The 24,458-nt window shown below is 36.8% G+C and overlaps 1 protein-coding gene across 2 annotated transcripts; it reads right to left on the bottom strand.

The window, feature by feature from the left end:
• Positions 1–278: 278 nt before the first annotated feature.
• Atet (ABC transporter expressed in trachea) lies at positions 279–24,123 on the bottom strand. Of its 2 annotated transcripts, none has more exons than XM_071707030.1 (12): positions 23,605–24,123; positions 16,199–16,368; positions 9,138–9,367; positions 8,106–8,223; positions 7,839–8,028; positions 7,517–7,724; positions 7,267–7,443; positions 6,684–7,048; positions 5,241–5,409; positions 5,062–5,162; positions 4,826–4,981; positions 279–4,634 (listed from the first exon to the last, which is right to left on the bottom strand). In XM_071707030.1, exons 2-12 carry the CDS (start codon positions 16,357–16,359, stop codon positions 4,290–4,292), a joined length of 2,220 nt encoding a protein of 739 aa, XP_071563131.1. In that variant the 5' UTR covers positions 16,360–16,368; positions 23,605–24,123; the 3' UTR covers positions 279–4,289. The 2 variants fall into 2 exon arrangements, with proteins under 2 accessions (XP_071563131.1, XP_071563132.1); XM_071707031.1 differs by lacking the exon at positions 23,605–24,123 and adding an exon at positions 20,324–20,368.
• Between the last annotated feature and the right edge of the window lie 335 nt (positions 24,124–24,458).

Here is a 24,458-nt window from a genome sequence, read left to right as displayed (position 1 = left end):
ATATCTACATCGTACGTGCGCACGTGATTTTGATGCCGCTCTCTGACGTCGCCGTGTCGCTCGGTTCGAAGTCTGCAACTCAGCTATGTCGTAAACATCTGTCGTTAAGACGCGTGACGCTATTGTGCAGAGTATTTCTGCGTCATTTCTACGAAACTTTGTCCGCAGCCGCTTTGGTCAATTTCGAGGTCGACACTTCAGCAACGGAAAGACGCCGCGGCGAACGTATATAAACACTTTGATGATCAGGCTTCACGGGCAAGGAAATAACAACTCGCTCATCGATACAATCGTTTATTCATTTGTGATTTAGTACAAACGTGACGTTCCTCGATAAAATCAAGACACGCAGTACATTAGCGCCGAAATCCGGCGAGGTTCACTCCCCGTTTCTTTCTCATCATCTCAAAAAAGAGATATCTCTTCTACGCCCGTGTCTCTCCGTACACACTCGCGTGCGCGCAATCACACAATGCATTCACATTCTTTCCGTCATATAAAATCACGGTAGTGGAAAAAGATTGCGGTATTCGGAATGGAGGTCGTGTAACGTTAAACATTGTACATCAATGTATGTATGTATTGCGTTGATGTGTGTGAGTGTGTTGGTGTGTGTGATGTGTGTTGGTGTATTTTGGTGTATGTTGGTATGTGTTGGGGTGTGTGTGTGTGTGTGTGTGTGTGTGTGTGTGTGTGTGTGTGTGTGTGTGTGTGTGTGTACGCGTTCAGACGGTTCAGACGCATGATAAATGATTTGAATGGATTCTTACATGCTGCAACCCTTCCCTATACACATTTTGCGCTTCCCTCTTGATCCACGAGTGAGATCCCTCTTGATCTATGGGTTTACAATGACGAATTTGCGCGCTTTTATACCGATAACGCTCGTGAAGTCTTGAACACAGAGCGCGTGATACGATCAAATACGATCATTATTCCGACCTCTCAAGAGTGCGACTTGCGCGGCGTCATGCGAAGTTGAAGTTTGATCAACAGGAAATAATATCACAATCAAGCATAATCGGGATTAGCCGCTAATTATCAAAAAAAGACGATCGATACGCCGGCGTACTGCACGTTCAGATCTCGATTGTGTGGCTGAATATAAAAAAAATCGGGAGAAATTTTACAGTACACTATATAATATTGTTATATGAGGATAGTGTGCGCGCTTTTTCAGGATAAAACTTTCCAGAGCAGCACATCGAGGTCTGAGTGCGTTAACAATTATCAGTTTAACCACGTATCGCACGCGTGCATGTAAAATTGTCATTGGGATATCGATACATTTACAAATGCCACTGTAAACACGAACTTTAATTACAGCAGATCAAACTTCTTTTTATACCTAGTGTCATGTAACATTTGCCTTCCCTTTTGGTTAATATCAAATCATTGGCATTCTACGTAATAACGCAGAAAGCTAATTAATCAATATGTTTTTGGCATGATATATGTATAACCCACTCATTTGTCGATTCAGCAAATAATCGGCATAGAGAAATTAAATTAAGTTTTATAATACAATAACGTAAGAAAGATACATAATAATTTACAGCAAATTTGCTAAAATTACTAAAATTGTGCTCCCCATTTTATCGTGATAATTATATACCTTGCTATACCTATACCGCCTTTCCTTTAATAATAAGTACAAATATAATCAAAATGAAAACCTATAAGATATATAATTCTAAAAATATACAAATTTATTTTCCACAGCTTAATGCATACGTCTTCTTCTAATATACACTTAATATCAGAATCATATAACGCGGAAAGCATGCGCACAAATTCTTTAGCAAAAAAGAGACATTTGATTCCGCATTTTAATACTGCGAAAATATATTTTGCAATAGCCAGATTTATAAAAATCTCAGTAATATTTCCAGTGATATACATATATTTAACACTTTGATAATTTCTGAAATAAAATAAAATAAAAATTATCGAATTATAGATGCGTGGATTATAATTGTATAAACAAATTAGTATCTTAAAAATTAATATCTACTATAACGTCACCTAAAAATTGTTCTAAATTCTGTTCTAAATTGTTCTGGAAATAAAATTGTTACATGGCAAGAAAAAAAATATTGCATAGTCAAAATAAGGCATTAATAACTTCGATTCAAAGAAATTATTTCAACTATCGCAATATTTCATATATAAGTAAATCTACGTACTTAATTAAGCTCAAATATTATTCTTATCATATTGCCATGCATTTACAGTAATCTATAATAATAAAGTAAATAAATGTATGTGTAAAATAAAATAATATCAAAATATAAATACTGTTTTCCTATCACTTATGTGGATAACGAAATTGTCAATTGGCTAAAAAAAATGTACCATTACCACGATGTAATAGAATTACCCTTGTAATAGAAAATATTGCACGAGAGAGATTATTAGGTAAAATATACGAAATTATTCCTTTTGTGATAGACTCTATTGCCTTGTCGTTCTACCATTATCGCTATTTACTCATTGATACAAATAAAAAAATGGGACACATTCATTGTTATTTACACCTGTAGCTTTGTGCATATTATACAAACAATTACCATAACTAACGTTCGTTAACTCTTAAAAATAAAAGACGCCCTAGATTACCTGCGAAATCAATATCTATATTGCATAAATCGTTTTTCTCCCCAAATTTATATTTTTCCTTCGATTTGTCCGTTAGTGCGGCACGGCCGTATCGATTAGTATTAGTAATATTTGCAGCAAATCTCAACTGTGTCCAAAATATAATATCTACGATTTTAATCCTTGTCGTCTTCGTTAATCGTTGAATAAATAAATCCGAATTAATATACTCAAGCATAGGCCGCGAATCGCATTATTATAAAAAGGAAACGTATTCATTGACGCATCATTTATGTCACCTTTATACAGCTTTATACAATTTTCCCATCGTTTGAAGAGTAATTTTTTTATACTATGATAAGTGTAACAACACTTAGTACTCGCACTTAAAAGCAACGCTCAGGCAGCTAGTGATTGGTCAAGTGTGAGCTTTTTACAATAAACACTTCTCTTCCTCATCTTTTCCCCTCTTATGATAATTATTATTAGCTATTATTATTAGGTAAATCGTTGACGAAATTACGATATGAAGAAAGAGCGATTATGTGATTATGCGAGACATGTCGCGTTTCTACCGTCTCGTTCATACGAAAACGCCATTTGTGAACGAGCGTTTGCTCTCGGAGTTGGCGAATTTTTGTTCGGGGACACTATTACGATTAAATGTGCGATTCGTTTACCACCGTGATACTCGTCGCGATCGTAATTGAAAACGTGGCCAACTATGTGTAATATGTAAGATGAGAAATAATGAAAGACTTATCTTAACGATCCGTATATGTCCTACCTTGCCTACCTATAGAAACCTCTATTTTCGCGTTTTCGCGCTTAAACGCGCTCGTTGGAGGGACACGGAGTCTCAAATGGGCCTAAGGCTCCTGGCGAGTTCGTAGTAATTGGCTATAAACGCGTTCGCAGTTTCAATTCGATACCAGATAGCCCGACGTATTGCCATATCACGAATCGGCCTACTGTTGTTAATGCGCGATTGAAGGTAGCCTAACTCCTGCCTGGACTATTTGTTTAAATGCCTATCTAAAAGATTATGATTCGTCTTTAATCAGAGATTCGAGTCCTCTCGTCGAGGTATATAACTCCCGGTAGCTACTTTACTTAATTACTCGAACTAACCAAGTACGATAGAGTGTCCTCTTTTGCCAACGGCAGAGATCATTCGGTTTGGTATCGCAAACACCGCTACGATCAATTAAGCACCCTTCGAAGCGTTACCGCTACACGATTAAAATAATAAAAAAATGTTATATATACTTCAATAGAGAGAGAGAGAGAGAGAGAGAGAGAGAGAGAGAAACGAAAAATTAAATAAAAATCTCTAACGACTTAAATCACGTATCAAAGTTCGCAAATATCAAACGATCGTTCGAATCAAAAGATAATTTACTGCATTACCTCAATGTCCCTATTCGAAGCGTATATTCTTTTCGTAGGATACTTCTTTCACACTGCGTTCCTTCGCGACTGGCGTTTGTCATCACGACAAAAACGACGTGTTCTACCCTTCTCAATCTCGAGATCGAAATAATCCTCGCGATCCTCTTCTTCGTCGTTGGTTCTTTACGGATCATACGAAAGTATGATCTTGGATGATATTCAGATCGTGGTTTATGGCGGTCGTAGAGTCATGACGTAATCGATTATTGTCTGTCCTGGACTCCTGTTAGTTAGAGTATTTAACGAAGGGATCGTAACTTGAGCTTCAGCACGAAGTAAACGATCACTCTGAGAACGAGCAGGAAGCCGAGCAGGGCGACGACGTCCACCCAGTAGACTGCGTTCTCCATGGCCATCTGTTCGAGGAATTTCGTCGGGCTCTTGAAGTGGCAGTAGTACTCGGAACACTTGAGCTTCGCCCGATTGTAGCCATACACGGAAATCATGGTGCCCTCGAAGCCGTACCTCACGTAGCTCATGTACGAGAGGAACTTTAGATACTTCGGCATGGCTTTGAAATTAACGAAGAAGCCGGAGAACAGGATGATCGGGACCGATATCACGGGTCCGATGAACACTCCGCTCTGTGGACGATAATATCGAATAAATAACAGGAACGTTGGAGGAAACAGCCCAGCAAACATCAAGTAACACGTAACTTACGTATGTTACTTGGTGTTTGCTGGGAGGAAAACAGTCGTGCACATATTTTAAGTATATGTAATAAGAAAGGTTGTTCTTATGGATAATACATTTTGCTGATCATCGGCATTACCTCCACGCTCATTGCTGCTCCTATCAGCAGACCGAGGGATTGCGCAACCAGCGATGTCAGTATGCATATATTTAGGTACATAAGAAAACGCTCCACCTCCAATGGTTGCGACGTAAGGAAGTAAACGATTATCACGTAGGCTATAGAGTACACCATCTGCAATGATTTACCATCGCGTGAGTCGTCTCGATATGTCTAGCTCTAATTGAGCATGGGGGACCGTAATTTGTACTCACTTGGAACGGGATGTCCGCCAGCGTTCTCGCGAGGTAAAAAGCTTTCAATGAGTACCAGTAGTTCAGGTGCTCCCTTACAAACACGGACATTTCCATCGGAACTGCGATAAAAGTGACATAGTGACAATAAAAGCACTGCGAATAATACATTTCGCGACGGCGCAGCGTCAATCACTTACATGTACATATCGTAGGCATCATGGCGGTGAACATAAGAAACATCACCGTGAAGAAGACACATCCGGCATTGCTCATGACCTCCGAGGCCTCGTTGCCAATGTCGTAATAAATTGCGCCGATCAGGAAGCCGACGATTATGTGCGAGATCAATCTTACTCTTGTTAATGTCTACAAAAACAACAAGACGAAAATCAGATAGGTATCTTAAAGTTGTGTCTATGTCACCAATATAGGAAGTTTCCATAAAGGAACTTATATCTTCTTTTGCAATAAAAAATTATGTCGCATCTATTCAACGACATAATATACAATTATTTGAGCAATTTTTTAGGGTCTTTTGCATAGCGCATAAACATAAGCATAAAGAAATTGATTGGTTCACATATACATGTGCATATAAAGAAATAGACCAATCCATTTTCTTATACATATGCTTACGCATCTATGCAAGTATGGATAGATTAATTAGACGCAGTTTTGCAATGCCGAACCAACTTCAAAATCTTACTTTTTCGAGAATAAATTTCGCGAAATATTAGAAATTCCGTGCCAACGTTATCTCAAATATAACGATCGACCTATAATCGTCCTCAAATACAACTCCATGTGTTATATGGGTTTTTAGAAAATCTCCCATCCTGTCTGTGATTACTTAATTGCAATGCAGAACTAAAAATTACGAAAATGACATTTAGTTCCTTATTGCATAACTATATCCAATTAGGTTCCAATTAGCTTCTGACGTGGTAATGTCATTTTCCTTAGAAAAGAAGGTAGAAAAGAATATTTCGATTTATGTGTATTACACAGAAAAAAAGTGTCAAATCAAGACTTATATACTCATATCTATATACAACAATCTATATAATCTTGAAATGAGATTATATTGGCTTTAAACGAAGAAAATTTGCTTGAGTAAAGTCATTTATATATTAAACAAAGTTTTATATAGTTCAATCAAGAAAAAAAGTTGAAATAAAAAGTTAAAATTCTTATAAGAAGATTATAGATTGTTGCGTATATATGAGTATAAGTAAGTTTTAACCCTTAAATGCCACCCGGGGTCCAGCGGACCCCAGACCCTTTAGAATGATATATTTTCAAATGTTCCAGTAAAAAATGAAGCTCATATTTATTTATTTATTATTTTTTATTTTTTTGATTTTGGAGCCAATATTTTAACTGTTGGCGATCTTAATTTTTTATACTATGTTGAAATTGAAATTTTAACAATATAAGCATTTTATTCTCTTTTCTAAGCCTTGAACAACATTGAAAATAATTTTCATAACTAAATATCAAAAAATCAATAAGTAAGGAGACATTTTTCATGCTGGGGTCTTTTAGACCCCATGTGTCATTTACGAGATTCTTGAGAGGTGTGGCATTTAAGGGTTAACTTGACATTTCTTTTTTTCTGTGTATAAGTACATCGTGCTCACCATATCTCGTATCTGCGATAGGAATGTCCTCTTGAGCAATATCCAGAATTGCACCCAACCGTTCGTCGGGAAGCCGACCTTCTGCTCTATGCTTTCCACGCTGTCCAGCAACGACGTCGTGCAAGAAACCGGCATGTTGATCATCGTCGCGCCAGTCGGTGGCTTCGCGACTCCGTTCGGTATCAAAGCGGCTCCCTCCGGTTTTGTCTGCTCCTGCGGCGACTCCTTGGCAATGTCGTTCGACACCGTCTGCGCTGCGGCGATGGCTCCCTGATGGTGCTGATAGTTGTTGCACTTGCCGTTGTTCACGGCCATCACGAGCTTGTGAACGCATTCGCCGTGCTCCCCGCAGGCGACCTCCATCACTGAAACGATAAAATTTGGTTAACGCACCGCATAAGAAACTTGGACGATGAGTATTAATCTTCGTAAGATGCTCAAAATCTCGAGATTGAAATTATAATCTTATCCTGAAAGTTTATCTGACAAAAGAAATCATAATTTAAAATCTTGTATATATATAGAAGCAACAATTAAAATTTGGATCGATTAGGATGATGGAAACTCCATCGAGTATACTTGCCGTAATCCGCTGGATTATGGTAACTTGGGCAATCGAGGCCCATCGATGACAAGAAGGGCACTAGGCCACCGACGTTGCCTTGATATATACACTGGCCTTCGGCAAGTATGTACAGATGATCGAACATCTCGAACAGTCGCGCACTCGGTTGATGGATCGTACATATGATCGTCCTTCCTGTAAGAGATACCAGCACGTATCGGTAACACACACACACGATTCCTTTATAAACTCCTTTATAAAACTTTACCTCCTCTGCTTAGGGACTTGAGCAAATTTAGACACTGGAAACAAGAAGAGCTGTCCAAGCCGGAAGTAGACTCGTCGAAGAACATAACCGGGGGATTGTTGACGAGCTCCAGCGCTATCGACAGCCTCTTCCTCTGCCCACCGCTGAGACTCTGGGTCTGCGTGTTGCTGGCTTCGCGTAGGCCAAGCGTTTCGATAATCTCCTCAATCTGTCGATTCGATTACAAGGAAAGATTTCAAGCACGAGACTTGCTGAAATAGTCTGACTTATGTCTCTCTCACGAGGAAAGACACGAGAGGAGAGAAATCATGTTTATTCGTACCACTACTTTCTTGGCATCTTGGCTGATGTCCTTCCCCAACTTCAGATTCGCCGAGACGGTCATCGCCTCGTAAACGGTCAAGTGAGGTAGAAGCTGGTCGTCCTGCATGATATAGCAGGACATCTTCCGAAATCTTCTGAGATTTCTGTCCTTTCCATTTATCAGGACCGAGCCGCTCAAGTGCGACGTTCTAGAAGGTATCGGGAAACGATTACAATTCTCGCTCAACCCAAATGCGCCGTTAATTTTCCGTCGAAATGATCTTACTTATAGCCTGCTAGAACGTTCATAAGCGTGCTCTTTCCAGCGCCGGACGGTCCCATAATCGCCGTCAGCTCTCCAGATCTGAATTTTCCGTTCACGCATTTTAGAATGGTTTTGTATCCTGCAATATAAAGCGAAGATAATAAAGAGAAATGGAGGATACGTGAGAAATATGTTCCTCTATAATCTAAAACATTTTGTCCGCAGTGCGGATTATATCGCTAGAAAGATTCGTAAATTTTTAAGAAAATTTAAAGGTTTCAGAAATTGAGACTTTCCAAGCGTGTATCACTATTATGTACAGTGCATTATAGAAGAGGATACATTAAATATGAGTGGCATTATTTTGATTAACGTGAAGTGACGAATATATCCAGCAAAAATAAATAAATTAGTATTTTATAATAAAGATCTAAACGCGCTCCAATTCTGGCGATAGCTGATTGCCAACATTCTCGCTACGATCTTGCCAATGACGTTCGCCAGATTATTATATAGAGTTATAGAGATACATTCGAATTGAATATCCCTCGGGCAGACAAAAACCCCTGGCTGACCTCCTTATCGCTGGTGCAGTTGCACCGCGCGGACGATGCAACTGCACCGAAACGTCTACCTGCATGCCCGTACATTTCTATCGATTTTTTCGGCCAGGTCGTTCACACACGTTGCGATGGGACGAAAAGCCTACCGCATGGTACCCCGCATATTCGATTCGCCACTTCAACCCGATCACTCTAACTTCTTGAATTATCTACGTCTTCGTTCCACAGCGAGCCGTTATTGAATCGATACGCGCGGCGTCGAAAATACACCGTGCCGATACGTTATTCCGAGGCATAAGCAGTTAATTTGATTACAGTAGGCGGCTTCGCTCGTCCAACCTCGGTTTCTTTTTTATTTCATTCTCGCGATAACGATCGCGCGATTAATGATTGATAATGAACTCGACGCGCGCTGCTAGAACGCGAATTAGACTTTCTCCCGGGAATTGGACGTGTGTAATTGCAATTGCCGCTCATCCTCGAGACTCACCTCTCTTTCTGCCCTCGGACACGCTGTAGGCCAGGTTCTTGAACTCCACGTCGACCGGCGGCCTTTTCGGGAGATGCGTCAGTGCTACCGCCGGCCTCTTATTGCTCTGTCCGGGACTGGCGCCGCTGTGATTCGGCACCTTCCTGGCCAGAACACCACCGGTGCACACCGTAGCCGCAGCCCCGTTCGACGTGGTGCCGTTGCAACTGCAGTGAAGGTTGTTCTGCGAGCTGCAACAACGATCGAAACGTCCATTCGTTAATTTCGCCCACCGAATGTCTGCATTCGACCGATAACGAGCTTAGCGTAGGGTGCTCTATAAATCGCAGAAATCCGCTGAACTTTTACGTGTCTTAGCGTGACCTTGCCAAACATATGTTGTACAATGATAACGCTCACGTATTGCTTCTGTCTCCTGCTTGAGAAGCGTGAAACCATTGCACGTTAAAAAAATAGCTATCTATATGCGATCCTCGCCACGTTGAATGCGGACTACGAATCAACGAAATTTTAGGAGTATGCTCCATAAGACTGTAATTAACTGAAAAATGAGTTCGCCTTCTTGTGCACACGATATCGGATGAAGCGACAATTGGATATTAAGCGCACATCCTCTTCAACGTTTCAACGCAATTCGCGTTTATTTTGCGTGTGTGACAAACAGTGCCAATCCCATTAATTAATCCGTAGCATTGAGTAATGAGACCGATTGTCTTCGAAAACGTAGAGCGTTGTTGAACGTGAGATAGATGCAATATTGCGGAACACGGAATATTTAGTTCATGGTCACTTTCAGCATTCGAAGAACAATGGTGTACGTGATGTCTCCTCCTATCTTATTAAATTTGGGTTCTCCGATTTATACTATAATTTGCAAGTGCATTAAGGAAGAATTTATTACCGCGTAATGTCCAATGAGCATAAAATACGATATCGAATTTATCCAATGGTATTATAATCGCGCGTAATAAATCCAGCACGTAGAAGAAATTCAGTTCATCTCTTCGGAGTCGTTTCTCTTATATTTGTGTATCGTATATCGTCACGGTGCATCATTACGTCTCGTAGCTAATAACGATTTTACGTGCGCTTTGAGTTTCCTGCTGTAAACGTAAATTTTCTGCAATTTCTGCCGCGGTTATGGCCGCGTGAAAGTTTACTATTTTCTAACGTTAAAGGAAGACAAAAACACGGGATCAGTTATTTTTACTACTTTGCGCTCGGGTAGACATGAATAAGAAACTTTGCTGTATTGAGATGCTCGATATAAATATTTCTGTGACTGTCTCTAATCACTATTTGGATGATTCACTATCGCAATTTAATTTATTTGCGAGAATCGCGGATCGATCGTACGATTATACGGGAAAATTTTTCCTCGGCTTCTTATTACTCGCCAAGGCTGCGATCAATTTTATTGCGTATATCCGTCTATCGTTCGGTGATCGCGCGCGTTGGAAAAACTTTCAATGGAACGCAATAAAAGTGGTAAGTAAAGTTTGACGTTGCGGTAAGTAAATCCCGAAGAAACGAGAGAGAACGTTGATATTAATTCGCAAAAAAAAGACCAAATAATTTGCACTCAACGGACAGCGCCAATGAAAATAGCCACACTTATTCGGCAGTTGGGTAATCGGAATGTCTCGTAAAGATTTGGAGTTCAAGTAGAACCAATAAAACTTCATGCATTTATTTTGCCACCCCGACGGATATTACTCACTTTCAAAAGCTTTACGTAGAGTCATGAATAAGCGCATTTAAAAATCATTGACTTAGATATTGAACCAAGACATCACAGAACGCATAAATTTAAAAGAGCACAATGCTATTATTATCTTTTATCATGTAAATTAAGCTACTTTTAAATTTAGCTTAATTTATTTTTAAATTATCTAGCTTCACAATATATGATATTAATGGTAAAATTGTTAGTTTATTTTAATTTGTTACTTTAATAAATTGCAGAGAGAAGTATGCGCAGATTTTTTGCAAATTTAATAAATTTAATGGAGTATTTTTCAAGGCACGTATTTTTGTATTTTTGACCGCGTGGCAAATGAGTCAGTCGAATAGACAGCGTGATTAAAATGCGAATGCGTAATATTCGATACTTTCGCTGACGATAATATCATGTAATAGAAATATTGCGTGCGAAACTTCAACTCGATTATATACGCCTGTCTGCATTTGTATAGCCAAGTCTTACAAAACCTTGCCCTCTGCAAACTTTCGTCTTATAAGTTCTCCTTGTTGTCTATCGATTTTTCATATGTATGATATTAAAACGTAATAACACTATAAAAATTTAAAATACCAAGTACCAACTTCCTATTTTTCCGTAATATTAAAGAATCTATCTTGCAATATAGCACTGAATTACGTTCAACTACTTAAGAAAGAAATACTTTATATTCTGTACTTAGTAAAAAAATTTTTGTTAAATTTAACATATTTCACATGTCCCAATTTATCCATTCTAATTTTTATGTTAATCTAATAAAAGGGAAATATGTAAATAAATAACAGTAATGTGTAAAAAATTAGCACAAAATTGTAATACATGCTATCTGATTTCTGATTTCTGAGCTATTTCAGACGCTATCTGAAAGCAAAGTTTAAATTAACATATTTATAATGTTAAATTTAATTTTTAAAAAATTGAATGTTATTCCTTTTCCTCTTTTTTTGCAAAAAAACAGAAGACAGCGATATCTCTTTATAATACATTATTTGAAATAGATGCATTTGATATATATATACAAAATGTAAAATGCCTATTTTATATTTTGCATTTAAAATACAACATTTTTTTCAAAAACTATTTTATATTTCCATTTAAATGGTTTTTATTGGGTACCCATTTTCTATTTCAAATGCATTTTTCTTGGAAACTAAAAATTAATCGTGATATCAATAACACCGTTTAACAAAAAAAGGGCACACGAACAAGAATACAATCATTTCCCGTATTTTTTTAATGCTGAATACGGTCCCGTTTATTAAATTGCTCTATCACGTCACAATTTTGAGAAATTTGCAGTTAAAATTGCGAAAGGAGACTATTTTAATGTATTTTTCGTTACATTATAAATACAATAGTATGTGTTGGAGAAGTTGTAATTCAATTTTTACAATTTAAATTTATGTTAAAAAAAATAAGAATTTAAGTATAAGAAATAATAGTAAGAAATATAAATAACAAACAATAATAATAAGTAAAACAGGACCGATGATATACAATTAAAATTACAGAGAAAAATGCCATTTACGACCCGGACTGGACAAATAATAAAAAATAAAAATTTAACCATATTAACCATAAATAAATATAAAAACATAAATATTAAAAAAACATTTTTATTTTAAAAACTATTTTAAAAATGCCTATTTTCCATTTCCTATTTTGGTTGTCTAAAAGCATTTTGTATTTTGAATTTTTTAATGAAAAGATTTCAACTAAGTATTTTGCATTTTTTATTTCAAATGGGTTTGGACACCCATTTTGCACATCATAATATATAACATAAGAAAATGTCGATTTAATAAATGGAGATTCTTATAGAGAGGGAAGTAACACAATTTAGGTGCTCATATTAATATTTAAAATATGTCACCAAGAGTTCGTACATTTACATATAAATTATGTTATTTTTACGTTGACTATTAACTTAACGCAGAAAAGTCAAAATAACACAATGGCAATATGTTACGTTATCACCAGTGTATGTTAAAAATTTACCGCGAAAATTTCTACACAGATAGAAATCCTTTCAAATACAAAAGGTTTTTTACCGTATAGATTGCTCATACAAAAAAATAAAGAAGACACAAAAATATTAAATATATGCTATTTATTTTGGGGGAGGGGAGAGATATTGCTTCGGACTAGTTTATATCTTCATCGTACAAAATATGATGAAACGCAGTAACATGGAGATGTATCTTTTTACTCGCTCGACTGACTCTCAGGAATCATCGAGAGAGTCGCACAAAGGAAAGGCGTCTTTGTCCGGTGCGTTACGGGTGCACTCGACGATGAGTCAGAGAGTCGTGGATACCGACTGTATCTCGCGACACACACCGATGTTTACTTTCAAGAAATTGCAATTGAAATTACGAGTGAGAGCACTGAGAGTTTAAACTACATACGTATATGCAAGTATGAGTTCGCGCATTCCTCGGTCTCGGGAAATGCTCAAGTTCGTGAAATGCTTAATCGAAGCTCCCGCGAGGTCAAAAACCTTGACCGTGATCGTCAATACGAGCCTTGAAATTAGAATCAATTGTCATGCTAATAAGCAATTCTTCGATAATCCATCAATATCCTTGAATATTTCAGAACTATATATCGCTGTTCTTTCTACCTGTGAATTTTAGTTTGACTTTAAGAGAAATTGATTTATCATTGAGTTTTCCTCTCGTTTGAGATAATAAACGAGATAAAAAGCTAGCGTAATTAATTAGTTGTGCATTATTATGTTTAATTATTATTTTCGTCTCAATTATTCTTGCACGCAAAAAAGATTTATATCGCAGGGGATTTTCAATCCGACTGTCATTAGCTTTGACAATAACAAGTTTACTTGCATGATACGCAATTTAGGAATAAGTTACCTATATAGACAGAATAAGTTACGTCATTTTATAATGGAGCTCTGTATTTTAGCATGCAAATTGAACGTTATTTTTAGCGGTAATAGATTAAATTTGGTCGAAAACCAAGTTTAAGGACAAGCCTTGAGAAAAGCACGATCGAAGCTAAAGCCTTGAAATCCCTTTTAGACCTCAGTATTTAAGGGAAAGGATTGCGTGTAATCCAAGGGTTGTATTCTTCCCCTCCCTCATTCACAGTCTTCATGACGCACGGCCAAATTCTGACTTATGTACATCGGAATGAATCTATTCTTGATAGCTTGATTTCGAGATTATGATACAAAGATTAATTTACAACAAAATAAACTAATCCTCACATGATTATTAGATTCATTAGTTACAATTCGCTGCATCTTGAAGCAATTTAGTATAGCACTATTATATAAAATAAAAAATTAATTTTACATTTATCACATATAACAGATTTAACATAATTAATTGAGGAAAAAATCAATTTGATGTTAAATAATAGTTTATGCTGATTCTAGAACTGTTTGATTAATTAAACATTATAAGAGCTTAGTGGTCGTGAGTGCGGATGGACGATGTTAATTTATATACAAATACATATAAATGTGTATTGTCTGATACAAATTTGTATCAAACAACATTTCTGTAAGAAATCATGAAGTAACATCGTATAATGTAAATCGATATCAATCGTATTAGTAAGTAATCGTAAGTAGGTGTTATAGAATTCTAAACGGTAAATCATAAGCGGTTTATATTCAACCCGAGGCCGAACAAAGAAACTAGATTCCCTTTTCTTAAGGCTAGAAACGAAGGCTGTCTGGTAGAGTTCGAGGTAATCTGGAGACCTTCTTTCTAAGTACTATTCCATACTGTTCCATCTACTGTGTAGGTGAATAATGTAAAAATTCTTCTTTAACACAACAGTTTTATTTTTTCTTTACGATCATCAGCTATTGATGATATATTAGTAACAATTTTGATTTATTTATTTAATAATCTCTCTTAATGACATAGCAATTATAAAACATTAAAAACCCTCTATAACCACAAGCAAGATAAATTATATTATAGTAACGCAATCTTTATTATTTCAATTCCATCAGCCATCATTTTTGCTTTCATCAATCAAATTTTGTAGTACTAATACTTGTATGAGTCAAGTAAATCTATAATAGCTTGATATTACCTATATTATAGTGTTTCAAATTTTTATCGTTTACATAAGGAAAGACTTTTATGTAATCAGGTGCGATATATTCCTAATTTTTTCTCCATACTTTTGCCTTTACCGTATAATTTCGTAAGAAATTCAATGCATTTTCAGCTATTCATTATTTAACGATTTAACATCTAATCAATCTAATCTATACATTCAACTAAAGTTTAACTCTTACTTCAATGGTGCCAGTTTACTTATAATAAGATGTTTTGATTGGCTGCATGTGTTTTATTTTTCTTATTTATGTATAGAACTTATGTATAGTGTTCATTTTTATGTATAAAACGCATTATGCGCACGGCACTTATATATGATATACAGATTTCTCCATTATAAAAAAAATATATCAATTATAATAAAAATTAAATTATTAACACTAATGTAATACTATATTAAATATTTTTAATGGAATAATCCGTCGAAATTTGCCATTAAAGCCTCTTCTAAAAAGGAGATGTGAAGTTTATTGTTGTCGCTTTTCCGCGATGCCGATTGGTTCTCTTGCTGCGCTTACTTCATTTGCAGCTGTCATTGTATATTTTGACAGTTGTGTGTATCAAGGAGTTAATAGTGTAATAGTAATAGCATAATGTTAAAGCCAAATAGCGTGCGCGAAGCGCGCGTCTGTAGTGTCTAGTTATACAAAAAATATATTTCACGAATTTTTATTTTGAAATAATTCACCTTGATCATTCTCGTGTTATTAATTTTCCTAACTCGTTACCGTTGACTTTTATTTTATTAACTGATTTTGATTTTTTACCTTGAAGCTGAACATAGCATCGTGTAAAGTTCAAAATCATAATTATGTTTACGTGTACATTTATATATCATTATATCAATGATTCCATTAATCTTTACGTAACTGACGTTTTTATTGTTCGAATATAATTTTCATTTTTAACTCGTCGCAGGAGAAAGGCAACAATAAAATTCAATTCAACTTTGCGCAGCTCTTTTAAAGATAGATTACTTATCATTACAATAAGTATCATTATGATTATTATTATGATCATTACGAGTGATCGTTGTAATAAGCAAACTAAAAGCGATAAATTATTGCTATTTTAATTTTTACTTATAGCAGTAATTTTATTTTCTTTCAATTTATCGTTAACCTAGCGGCCTCAAATTGAAATCCAAACTTCGAATAACGCGCAAATAATAATTAAGCGTATAATATAACAATCACAATATAATAATAATAAATTCTTACCCGTGGACCACATTATTTAGATTTTCCAAATGTAAGGAGGGAGGGGGTGATCTGATCGTCACCTGATGACTCCCACCTGGAATAAACTGCACTTGCTCATCGCCGCTGTACCTGGATGATCCGCCACCGCCAAGGGTGAGATTCTTCAGGTCAGCCATCATCCAATCGTGCTGTAAGCACATTTACATGTTAGAATAACTTTTCATTACACCGAGCAACACACAAACTTATTTCTACGCTTGACTTTTATTCCGACGAGACAATGATACTCGAAAGCGTGGGCAAGTCCAAGTTGTCAAAGGTACAACCCGTTGAGAGTACTCAGGCAGCGTGCAACACTTGGAATTCCATTATGATATCCTGCGCACTTAAAGTAATGGCTCAGAACTGTCGGGGCATTTTGCAGTGCAAGAATCGTGTCGCGTCTCCATCAGAAGCAACATTTTCTGTTTCGTCTTTGTCATACGGTTAGCTGAACATGCCGTGACGCACGATATCGTAACTGTACTGTATATTTCAGTGCTGTATTATCGAAAAATTTTTAAGAGAGACGAAACGGAAGGTTTCAATAATTTACGACCAGTCGATTGAGAATGGTCTCTAGGAAGCCCATCGATTCGACAATATTAGATACTGTATATATAAATGTTGGAGATAACCAAATGAACATCTCTTCTTTCAAGTCGTTAAGATTCGTTGCGTGAATCCGTGAATTGTTAAAACGCGTGACTCGATAGATTTTCCATTTCGTGCCTGTAGAAGAATGCAAAAAATTAAAGGCACAAAATAATTTCTATATTGTAAACTTAAACTTAAGTTTAGAGTATAAAAATTACTTTTTGGAAAAAAGTTTTAACTTACAATTAGATTTATTAGAATATTCTTTTGTATTTGCAGACTTAATACGAACAACAAAATAATATAATTCATTAATTTTAATACACGCCACTCTCATCATAATTAAAGTAAAATATATATTATATACAACGTATCGTACTAATCACAAACGCGCATCTATTAAAATAATGTGCATATTGAGTTTTCTTGCGTATACCAATCCAGAGAGTAACCGGAAAAACATTCGAAAAAATAGAAATTGTGTTTATCCATTGTGTTGCTGCAAAATTATTAAGAAAATAAATATGTTATCGCGATCGCGCATTGTTATCGTGATGCGCTATATATCACAGCCATTTTCGAACAATAATGTCGGTAGCTAAGCAGTTCTATGTTCTATGTTCTTTATGAATTATCATGCAAATCTGCAGGGAAATATGCATGAGTTTCCCCGGTACCGATACACGCGCGAATCGAACAAACTTTGAATAATCGTCGCTTTCAACCGGAGAGAAGAATATCGCTTGGTTTCACCAAGGAATAATAGTGGTTGTCTTAATATCTGTAATGCGTCTAACATACATACGGCGTGGTAAACGTGTCAGCATTAAAACCTACCAACATACTTTATTCGAATTGTCAGCGGTAAATGTAGAACAAAGAAATCCATTGCGACGCACGAGAAAGTGTAATCGGTATTTGCGTCATTATAACGGCAAACAGAGTTTCCTAATAGGGCTTTACTCTCTTTTCAGGAAATTGGCAGATGCAATCTTACTGTTGATTACCACACAGTGACGTTCTTCTCTCCCGGAAAAAAGATAACTTCCACAATGCGAACTTGAATTTTGCTCTTTTTGATAAGAACGGATTATCCGTATCGCGTATAGACGACGTATTATTGCCGGCCGAAAGAAAAACAAAAGAAGGAGAGTGTTCGTTAGTCGAAGAAACAAATCAAATATCGGAGAAACAAGACACACGGAAATTACCATACACTTCGCACTTTACTAGAACAATCAACAATCAACCCCGTCAAAATAACTAATTTCAAATTTCTTGTTTTGAATTATAGAAATTATTAAGGTGCTTTTGTTGGAATTTATCTTGACTTTTTGATATAAGAAAATGATTATATATACCAATTTATATTTTCCATCAATCACTCTATATTTCGAAGTTCTGTATATGGAATATTTATATGTAGCAAAATAACTCCACTATTCTTTACTTTAAATTATTAGAATGCTAGGCTCGTTACATGCAACGCAAAGAGTAATGAGATAACGGACCAATGATACGAGCTAAATAAAAACATATTCTATTAATAAATAGTTTATTTACACAAATATAAAAGAAACGAAATTTAATATATACGTTTCGACTTGACTTAATCTTCTTCAGTACAAGATTGAAAATATAAATTAAAATAAAAAATAATCATAACGAAAAATTAAAACGGCGATATTATCATTGATTATATATAACATTGTCAAAATTACCAAAAATAACAAAAAAAGGTGAGAAATGTGAATGTAAGGTCAAAAAATAAGAGGCCACGACAATAGAAAGAAACATGATCTTTTTATAAGTAACGTTGTTTAACAATCAAATTATGTTCGAGCTATTATGTCGTAAATTCAATAGTTAAAATAAAATTTGACGTATTCGTCGTTGAGAGGCGAGAATATGATTGTCCAAAGTGTCCAGAGGAATTTTCACGTGAAAATTCGAGTCAGATGGATGGTGTAAGATTTGAGTCGATTAAAAAAAGAAAAAGGCTGTATAATCCAAAGTAAGAATGCAAAGACTAATTGCCGAAATCCAAATTGAAGTAGTCTGAAGATATAAACATGATAATTGCACTTCTCTTAACCCTTCGCAGAACAAGTGGGGCATTAAAGACCCGGTCGATATTTCAGTTTTGAATTTTTCGGAGACTTTACGGACTCATAAAAAAAACCCAAATAAGAATCAGGCATATATAACGGTATAAATAGATTCTTAAAGCCTTCGAAAGTATACTTGAATTTTTTCAGATTTTTTATGGCACTATTACAGCTTGAAAATCTTAACTGGCCTAAAAAACCCACATGTTCGACGAAAGCAGCAAAATTACACGTGTTCTGCGAAGGGTTAATACATTTTTTTTTTAGAAAAAGAATTAATGAAAAACTGAAACTTATAGGAATGTGAAGAAGTAATAGAAAAGATGTATGCCCAACCAATTGTCGTTTGCCTCCCATCATCACGAAGCGTAATCTGAGGATAGGGGAGACCGGGGCAAATTCGACACGATTTTTTTGAAGGCAATTTTCAACAATTAATTAAAATTTTCAAGCAAATTTAATGGTACACGTTTAAAGAGTGTTCCTTCAGGTACAAAATTGCTTCAGGAAATTTTGCTGCACGTCGCTTAGTATTGCCCCCAGGAAAGGAAAAGTGACGCGAAGACAAATTTTCAAATTAAAAAATGCCGGGGCAAACTCGACACTTTGCCTGATCGACACAATTTGATCTGGAACTTATTTTTTATTGTCTGAAACTAAACATACATTATTTATCGTGTATTTAGAAAGTACAAAAATTCGGAATTAAGTAAAACAATCATTGGAAATAATGAGAACAAAAATTGTTGAACATTCAATTATTTTCATCTAAACTCATGTCTGAAAAACAATTTATGCAAGTAAATTCGCGATTAGACAGGCGCACACATTTGTCATGGGCCATATAGCTGTATGACAAGCATCGTTTGTTATTGGGAGCCGATAAAACGGCATGGTGTCGACTTTGCCCCGAACCTCGTTTTTCACTATTGTCACTCCAAAAACATGAAAATTTTGAAAATATTCAAAAACTATTATCGGATTCGTATAAAGCATCGAATTTCGCGTCAAAATCACTTACCGATAGATTCCGGCAAGAGTAAAGCTCGATGAAAGAGTATAGAAATTTTCGAGAGATCAGAAAAATTACTTTTTACTATCAAAAACGCTTATGTCGCGCTAAAAATTACACCATAACTCAGAATGTCACCAAATTCCGTTGATAATACTGGCACATAAAGACGCATTTACAGTAGGAAAGGCAAGTTTCTACGATAGATTTAAATTGGCAAAAAGTAAAATTAATTCTTTATTCTCGACAAACTGGCAACAATGTAAATAATGTGCACTACGTTTCGGCTCTTGGTGTGAGCCCTTCTCAAGTGCGGTCTAAAAACTAAGAACATAGAGTTGTATAATACAATAAATAAAAGATAGTCATTAAATTAGAGAGCATTACCTAATCGTCAATTTTGACTCGTCATTTGGTTGGCAAAAAGTGTCGAGTTTGCCCCGGTCTCCCCTACATGTCAAAAAATTGATAGATATAGTTTATTACAATTACAACTAATGAACATAGTAAAGAAAAAAGAAAGAATCTGCGATGTTCACACCTGAGATGTTAGAAATTTCATCAAGGATATCAAAATATGCGCTGTCAAGAAACTCTCAGGCTGGTATTCATAGTCGGTTCTTATATTTAAGACCGTCTTAAGTACAATCTTAAGACGTCATGAACCAATCACAAAGCCGTATTAGCATCTTAAGACATTACTTAAGACAGTCTTGAAATAAGAACCGATTATGAATACCGGCCTCAGTGTTTTTATTAGAATTAATTCCATTGTTTTCATTCTTTGATATGAATTATTTCTGAAATAAGTCTTTTATAACAATTTTTCTTAAAATCAAGAACTTTAATGTTATCGCGGTTGAAAGTATGATGTAGGTTTAGGGTATATTCAGAAACCACCGAGTGTCTTGAAGGGTCCAGTCTAATATTTTTGATGTAACTATTGTTTAATTTCTCGAACACGAAGTCTTTGTACACGATATTTGCAATGTACGCTTTTTGCACAATGTGTAAAAAGCGAATTTTATTCGAGAAAATTACTTTTCAGTGAAACATAAAGTAGTAGCAAATTTCACACGGCGAAATTGAAAAGTAGTAGCAAATCTCGCGACGATGCTGCGATAGAATGGGCGATCTTTAATTTATAAAAATCTCTGATCAACGTTGCTTGCAGATGCTATCAGAGCAGGTGAATCTCGAAACCTGAAGCCTCTCTAATTTATTCCCTTGAATTTCTGAGAAGTTTGACATTTTATAAGAATCTGAACAAACACGTTTCGGGAGTCATAAGTTGACCTGAACAATAAAAAAAGATTATAATAACTTAATATAGAAAATGCCGAACAATCCAAATTTACTTTAGGGCAAACGCGATTAATTCTTTGTTTAGCGCAACTGATTCAATATTCTAAAATGTTTCAAATTTTAAGCATATTTTTAATGAATTGAGTTTCTCTCGCTTTAAACAAAGAGAAACGTATCTACATATATTTAAAAAAAATAATAATAATATACAAACGAAATAATTAAAAATATAATGAAATTTTTTACTCATTAATTATAAAAATGGAGAAGAGGGAAGAAAGAGGACCGGTTTCAGATTCGAACATCGATAATCCTAAAGGGGATTAAGTCAGCGTGGTTCGTACGTTATGCTATAATTCAGGGCATATCTCTCATTTACACAGCACACAGTATGCACACAGTATATCTTGCTGATGCTGTTTCCGCGTATCTCCCGCGTCAGAATCTCGAAAATCGAAGATCAGTTCGCGGCTATTTTGGCCGTTGGAAATCACCGCCGCGCGGAGATATCTGTTTTTGCAGGGCGTGCACGTGTCAGGAATTACGCCGGTCGCGTGTTTGTGATGCACGATGCGCGCAATTGCATATTGCACACGACGGCAACGGCGCGCGGCGTACCCACCGCGCGCCGTTTCCACTGTTTCCGCCGCAACGTTCATCTGTGTCAGCAACCCGCAGCTAGGCGCCATTCGAAATGAGATTGTTCGGGTTTTATTATTCCGGGACGACACGCGTTCCAGAATCGGTCGGCCGCCAGGCGACCTTCTTTGTTTGAACAGCTAAACGTCCCGATCAGCCTCAGAGCGGCAATAGCCGCTCGATCGTTCCGAGTTTTCGTTAATTAAGCGCTCTGCTCACAACAGAATCAATTCTGCAAGTCTGATAAGGTACCTCGGAACTCGGAACTGCCATGGAGTGTGCGGAAAAACGATTCCCGTTTAGTTCTAAATGCAACGCTGAGATAAAGTTCAGTTTGGGATTCCCGACGAGCTGCACTTAACTCATGTAAGATTTATTTTCCCATATTAATCGCGGTGACAATTGCACTAATGAATTTATCCTGGCAGTACTTCGATTCTTTCAATTCGGATATGGTAAGAAAAGCACAATTATTCTATCAATTTATTTAAAGAGCAATACAATTGTGAATAAAATTTATGATCTCTTTCCTATTCGCATGATTAATTGAATTTAATCATTTAACAGAATATACTCAATGTATAGATAAAAAAAGATTGAATAATAAATCAAAAATTCTTCGTAATATAATTTGATATATTTCTAAATTTATATATTCGTGCAGAATATTTTGAGTGGAATCTCTCTCGGGTCTTTTTTTAAGTAACTGGAACTCTCCAAATTTTTACTAAAAAATATGTATATATGAATATATTGTCTGCCAATGGACAACAATTTTCCGAACGGAAGTACGATCGATCATATTGATATATACAAATTCTTCTCGTTGAATGCGATGTTATGCACATATATGACACGTGCAATTCGCTTATTGTACATTTGTCCTATATTGATGTTGATTCCAAGGCATTTATTAAATAACCCGGATCTTGATTCTAGTTCTAGATACGTTTGAGTCTGCCTTTATCAGGCAGAGGAATCTCTTGTTCCGCCCTACGTGGCATGATAATAATGTTGGAAACTTCATTTAACAAATTATCTCTAAATAGAATTATAAAAGCTATACAGCAAAATCACAATCGTATAACGAACGCAGCTATAAATGCCGTAACGCATCTCTAATCGAAGATTCTGCCGTATGCTGCAAATAATGCCGTATGATCATATCGCGGAAATAACAAGCGAAATAATGATGACTGTTTCCGTGGATGTCAATCGTCTCAAAAATAAATTAATATAAATCACGCGAGAGCCACAGATCTTCTCCCGTTCCCCAAATCGCCAAAGACGAGAGATGAAGACGTCAATTGCAGGACGAAAAGATCGAATGGCAGCAGAAGCACTTACGATAGAGACTGAAGAGTAATATGTCGATGACCGGATAAATCGCGTGCGTTACTACGCGATCAGTGCGTTAACATCGTTACGCGGAGCTTGATTTCGCAGCGCGTCACGATACATTCACATCATCGCTTTGCGTATAGCGAGGCTAATTAGTTAATTGAAGGATCGTTGATAAAGCGGAATGACCGCTGCACTTGGGAATAAATTAATTCCTCCTTCTATCCCGTAATTGATTACCGCATTAGTGGACGAGGGGGCAGATCCGCGGTGTCTATGACGCACAGCTAGCAAGAGTGGCTGAAGAACCACCGAAGTAGTTACACGTCCGTCCGATTGCACGCGCATCGTTAATAATCGACAACGTTAAGGAGACAACTCACCCTCGGACAAAAGTGGGTTCAGCTACCGCCGCGACGTTCGAATTCATACCACGGCGACGACGCTCCGCATCTTCGGCCTGATGTCCGAAACACCTTCGGGCGGACCGCGGAAGAACAGAAGTATCTCTGGGTACAAAGGGGATCTCACCACTCTGGTCCTCGCACTTGGTCAGGAATACGCCACGGTACCAAGCCGATTCCACCCCGCGTATCGAATCTCTCGTGTCGTCTGATTACTGATGCACCGCCACCACTATGTCCGTAACACCGCATTCGTTCGGGGATATACTCCGGATGTACGTACAGGAGCGATCGATCGCGAACGCTTTGCACTCACACAGCTGATTCTCCGGATGACCGATCGAACCAGGATCGGAGCGAACGCACCGAACGGATCCACAACGCGCACTGCGACTGGACGCAGGGAGAGCGCCGATCTCTCCGCGACTCACCACCGCGATCAGCTGTCGAGCTCTTGTGCACCTCCATACCATCTCCACCGACGACCGAGTGAGCCAAGCTCGTGAGCGGTAGGGTCCAGGGACGGCGGCGTCGATGGCGATCGTTACCCTGCCTTATAACTTTCTTCTTTTCTTTGTCGTTGTTTGTTAGGCCGCGCGAACGAGAAAAGTTATTCGTTCCTAACGTCAACTGCATGCTTTTTCTCTCCTTTATGGAAAATCGATTTGGTGGGCTCGTATAAAAGGAGCGGAAAAGTCGTGCGCAAATAAGGAAAACTATAAACACACGAGGCATGGGAAATTTGTCATCCAATTTTCTTCCCTCATCCCGCAACTAGATTCGTAAAAAAGCATTTTCTTAGTCATACCTTTTAATATATGCAACGCAGTTTA

This window comes from Temnothorax nylanderi, unplaced genomic scaffold (genome assembly GCF_030848795.1).
Source record: "Temnothorax nylanderi isolate EJ_2023f unplaced genomic scaffold, tnyl_v1.0 TNYL_tig0055_pilon, whole genome shotgun sequence".
In the NCBI taxonomy this organism is placed as follows: domain Eukaryota; kingdom Metazoa; phylum Arthropoda; class Insecta; order Hymenoptera; family Formicidae; genus Temnothorax; species Temnothorax nylanderi.
The sequence above is the reverse complement of the archived record's forward strand: the minus strand, read 5'-3'. Positions and strand labels throughout refer to the sequence as shown.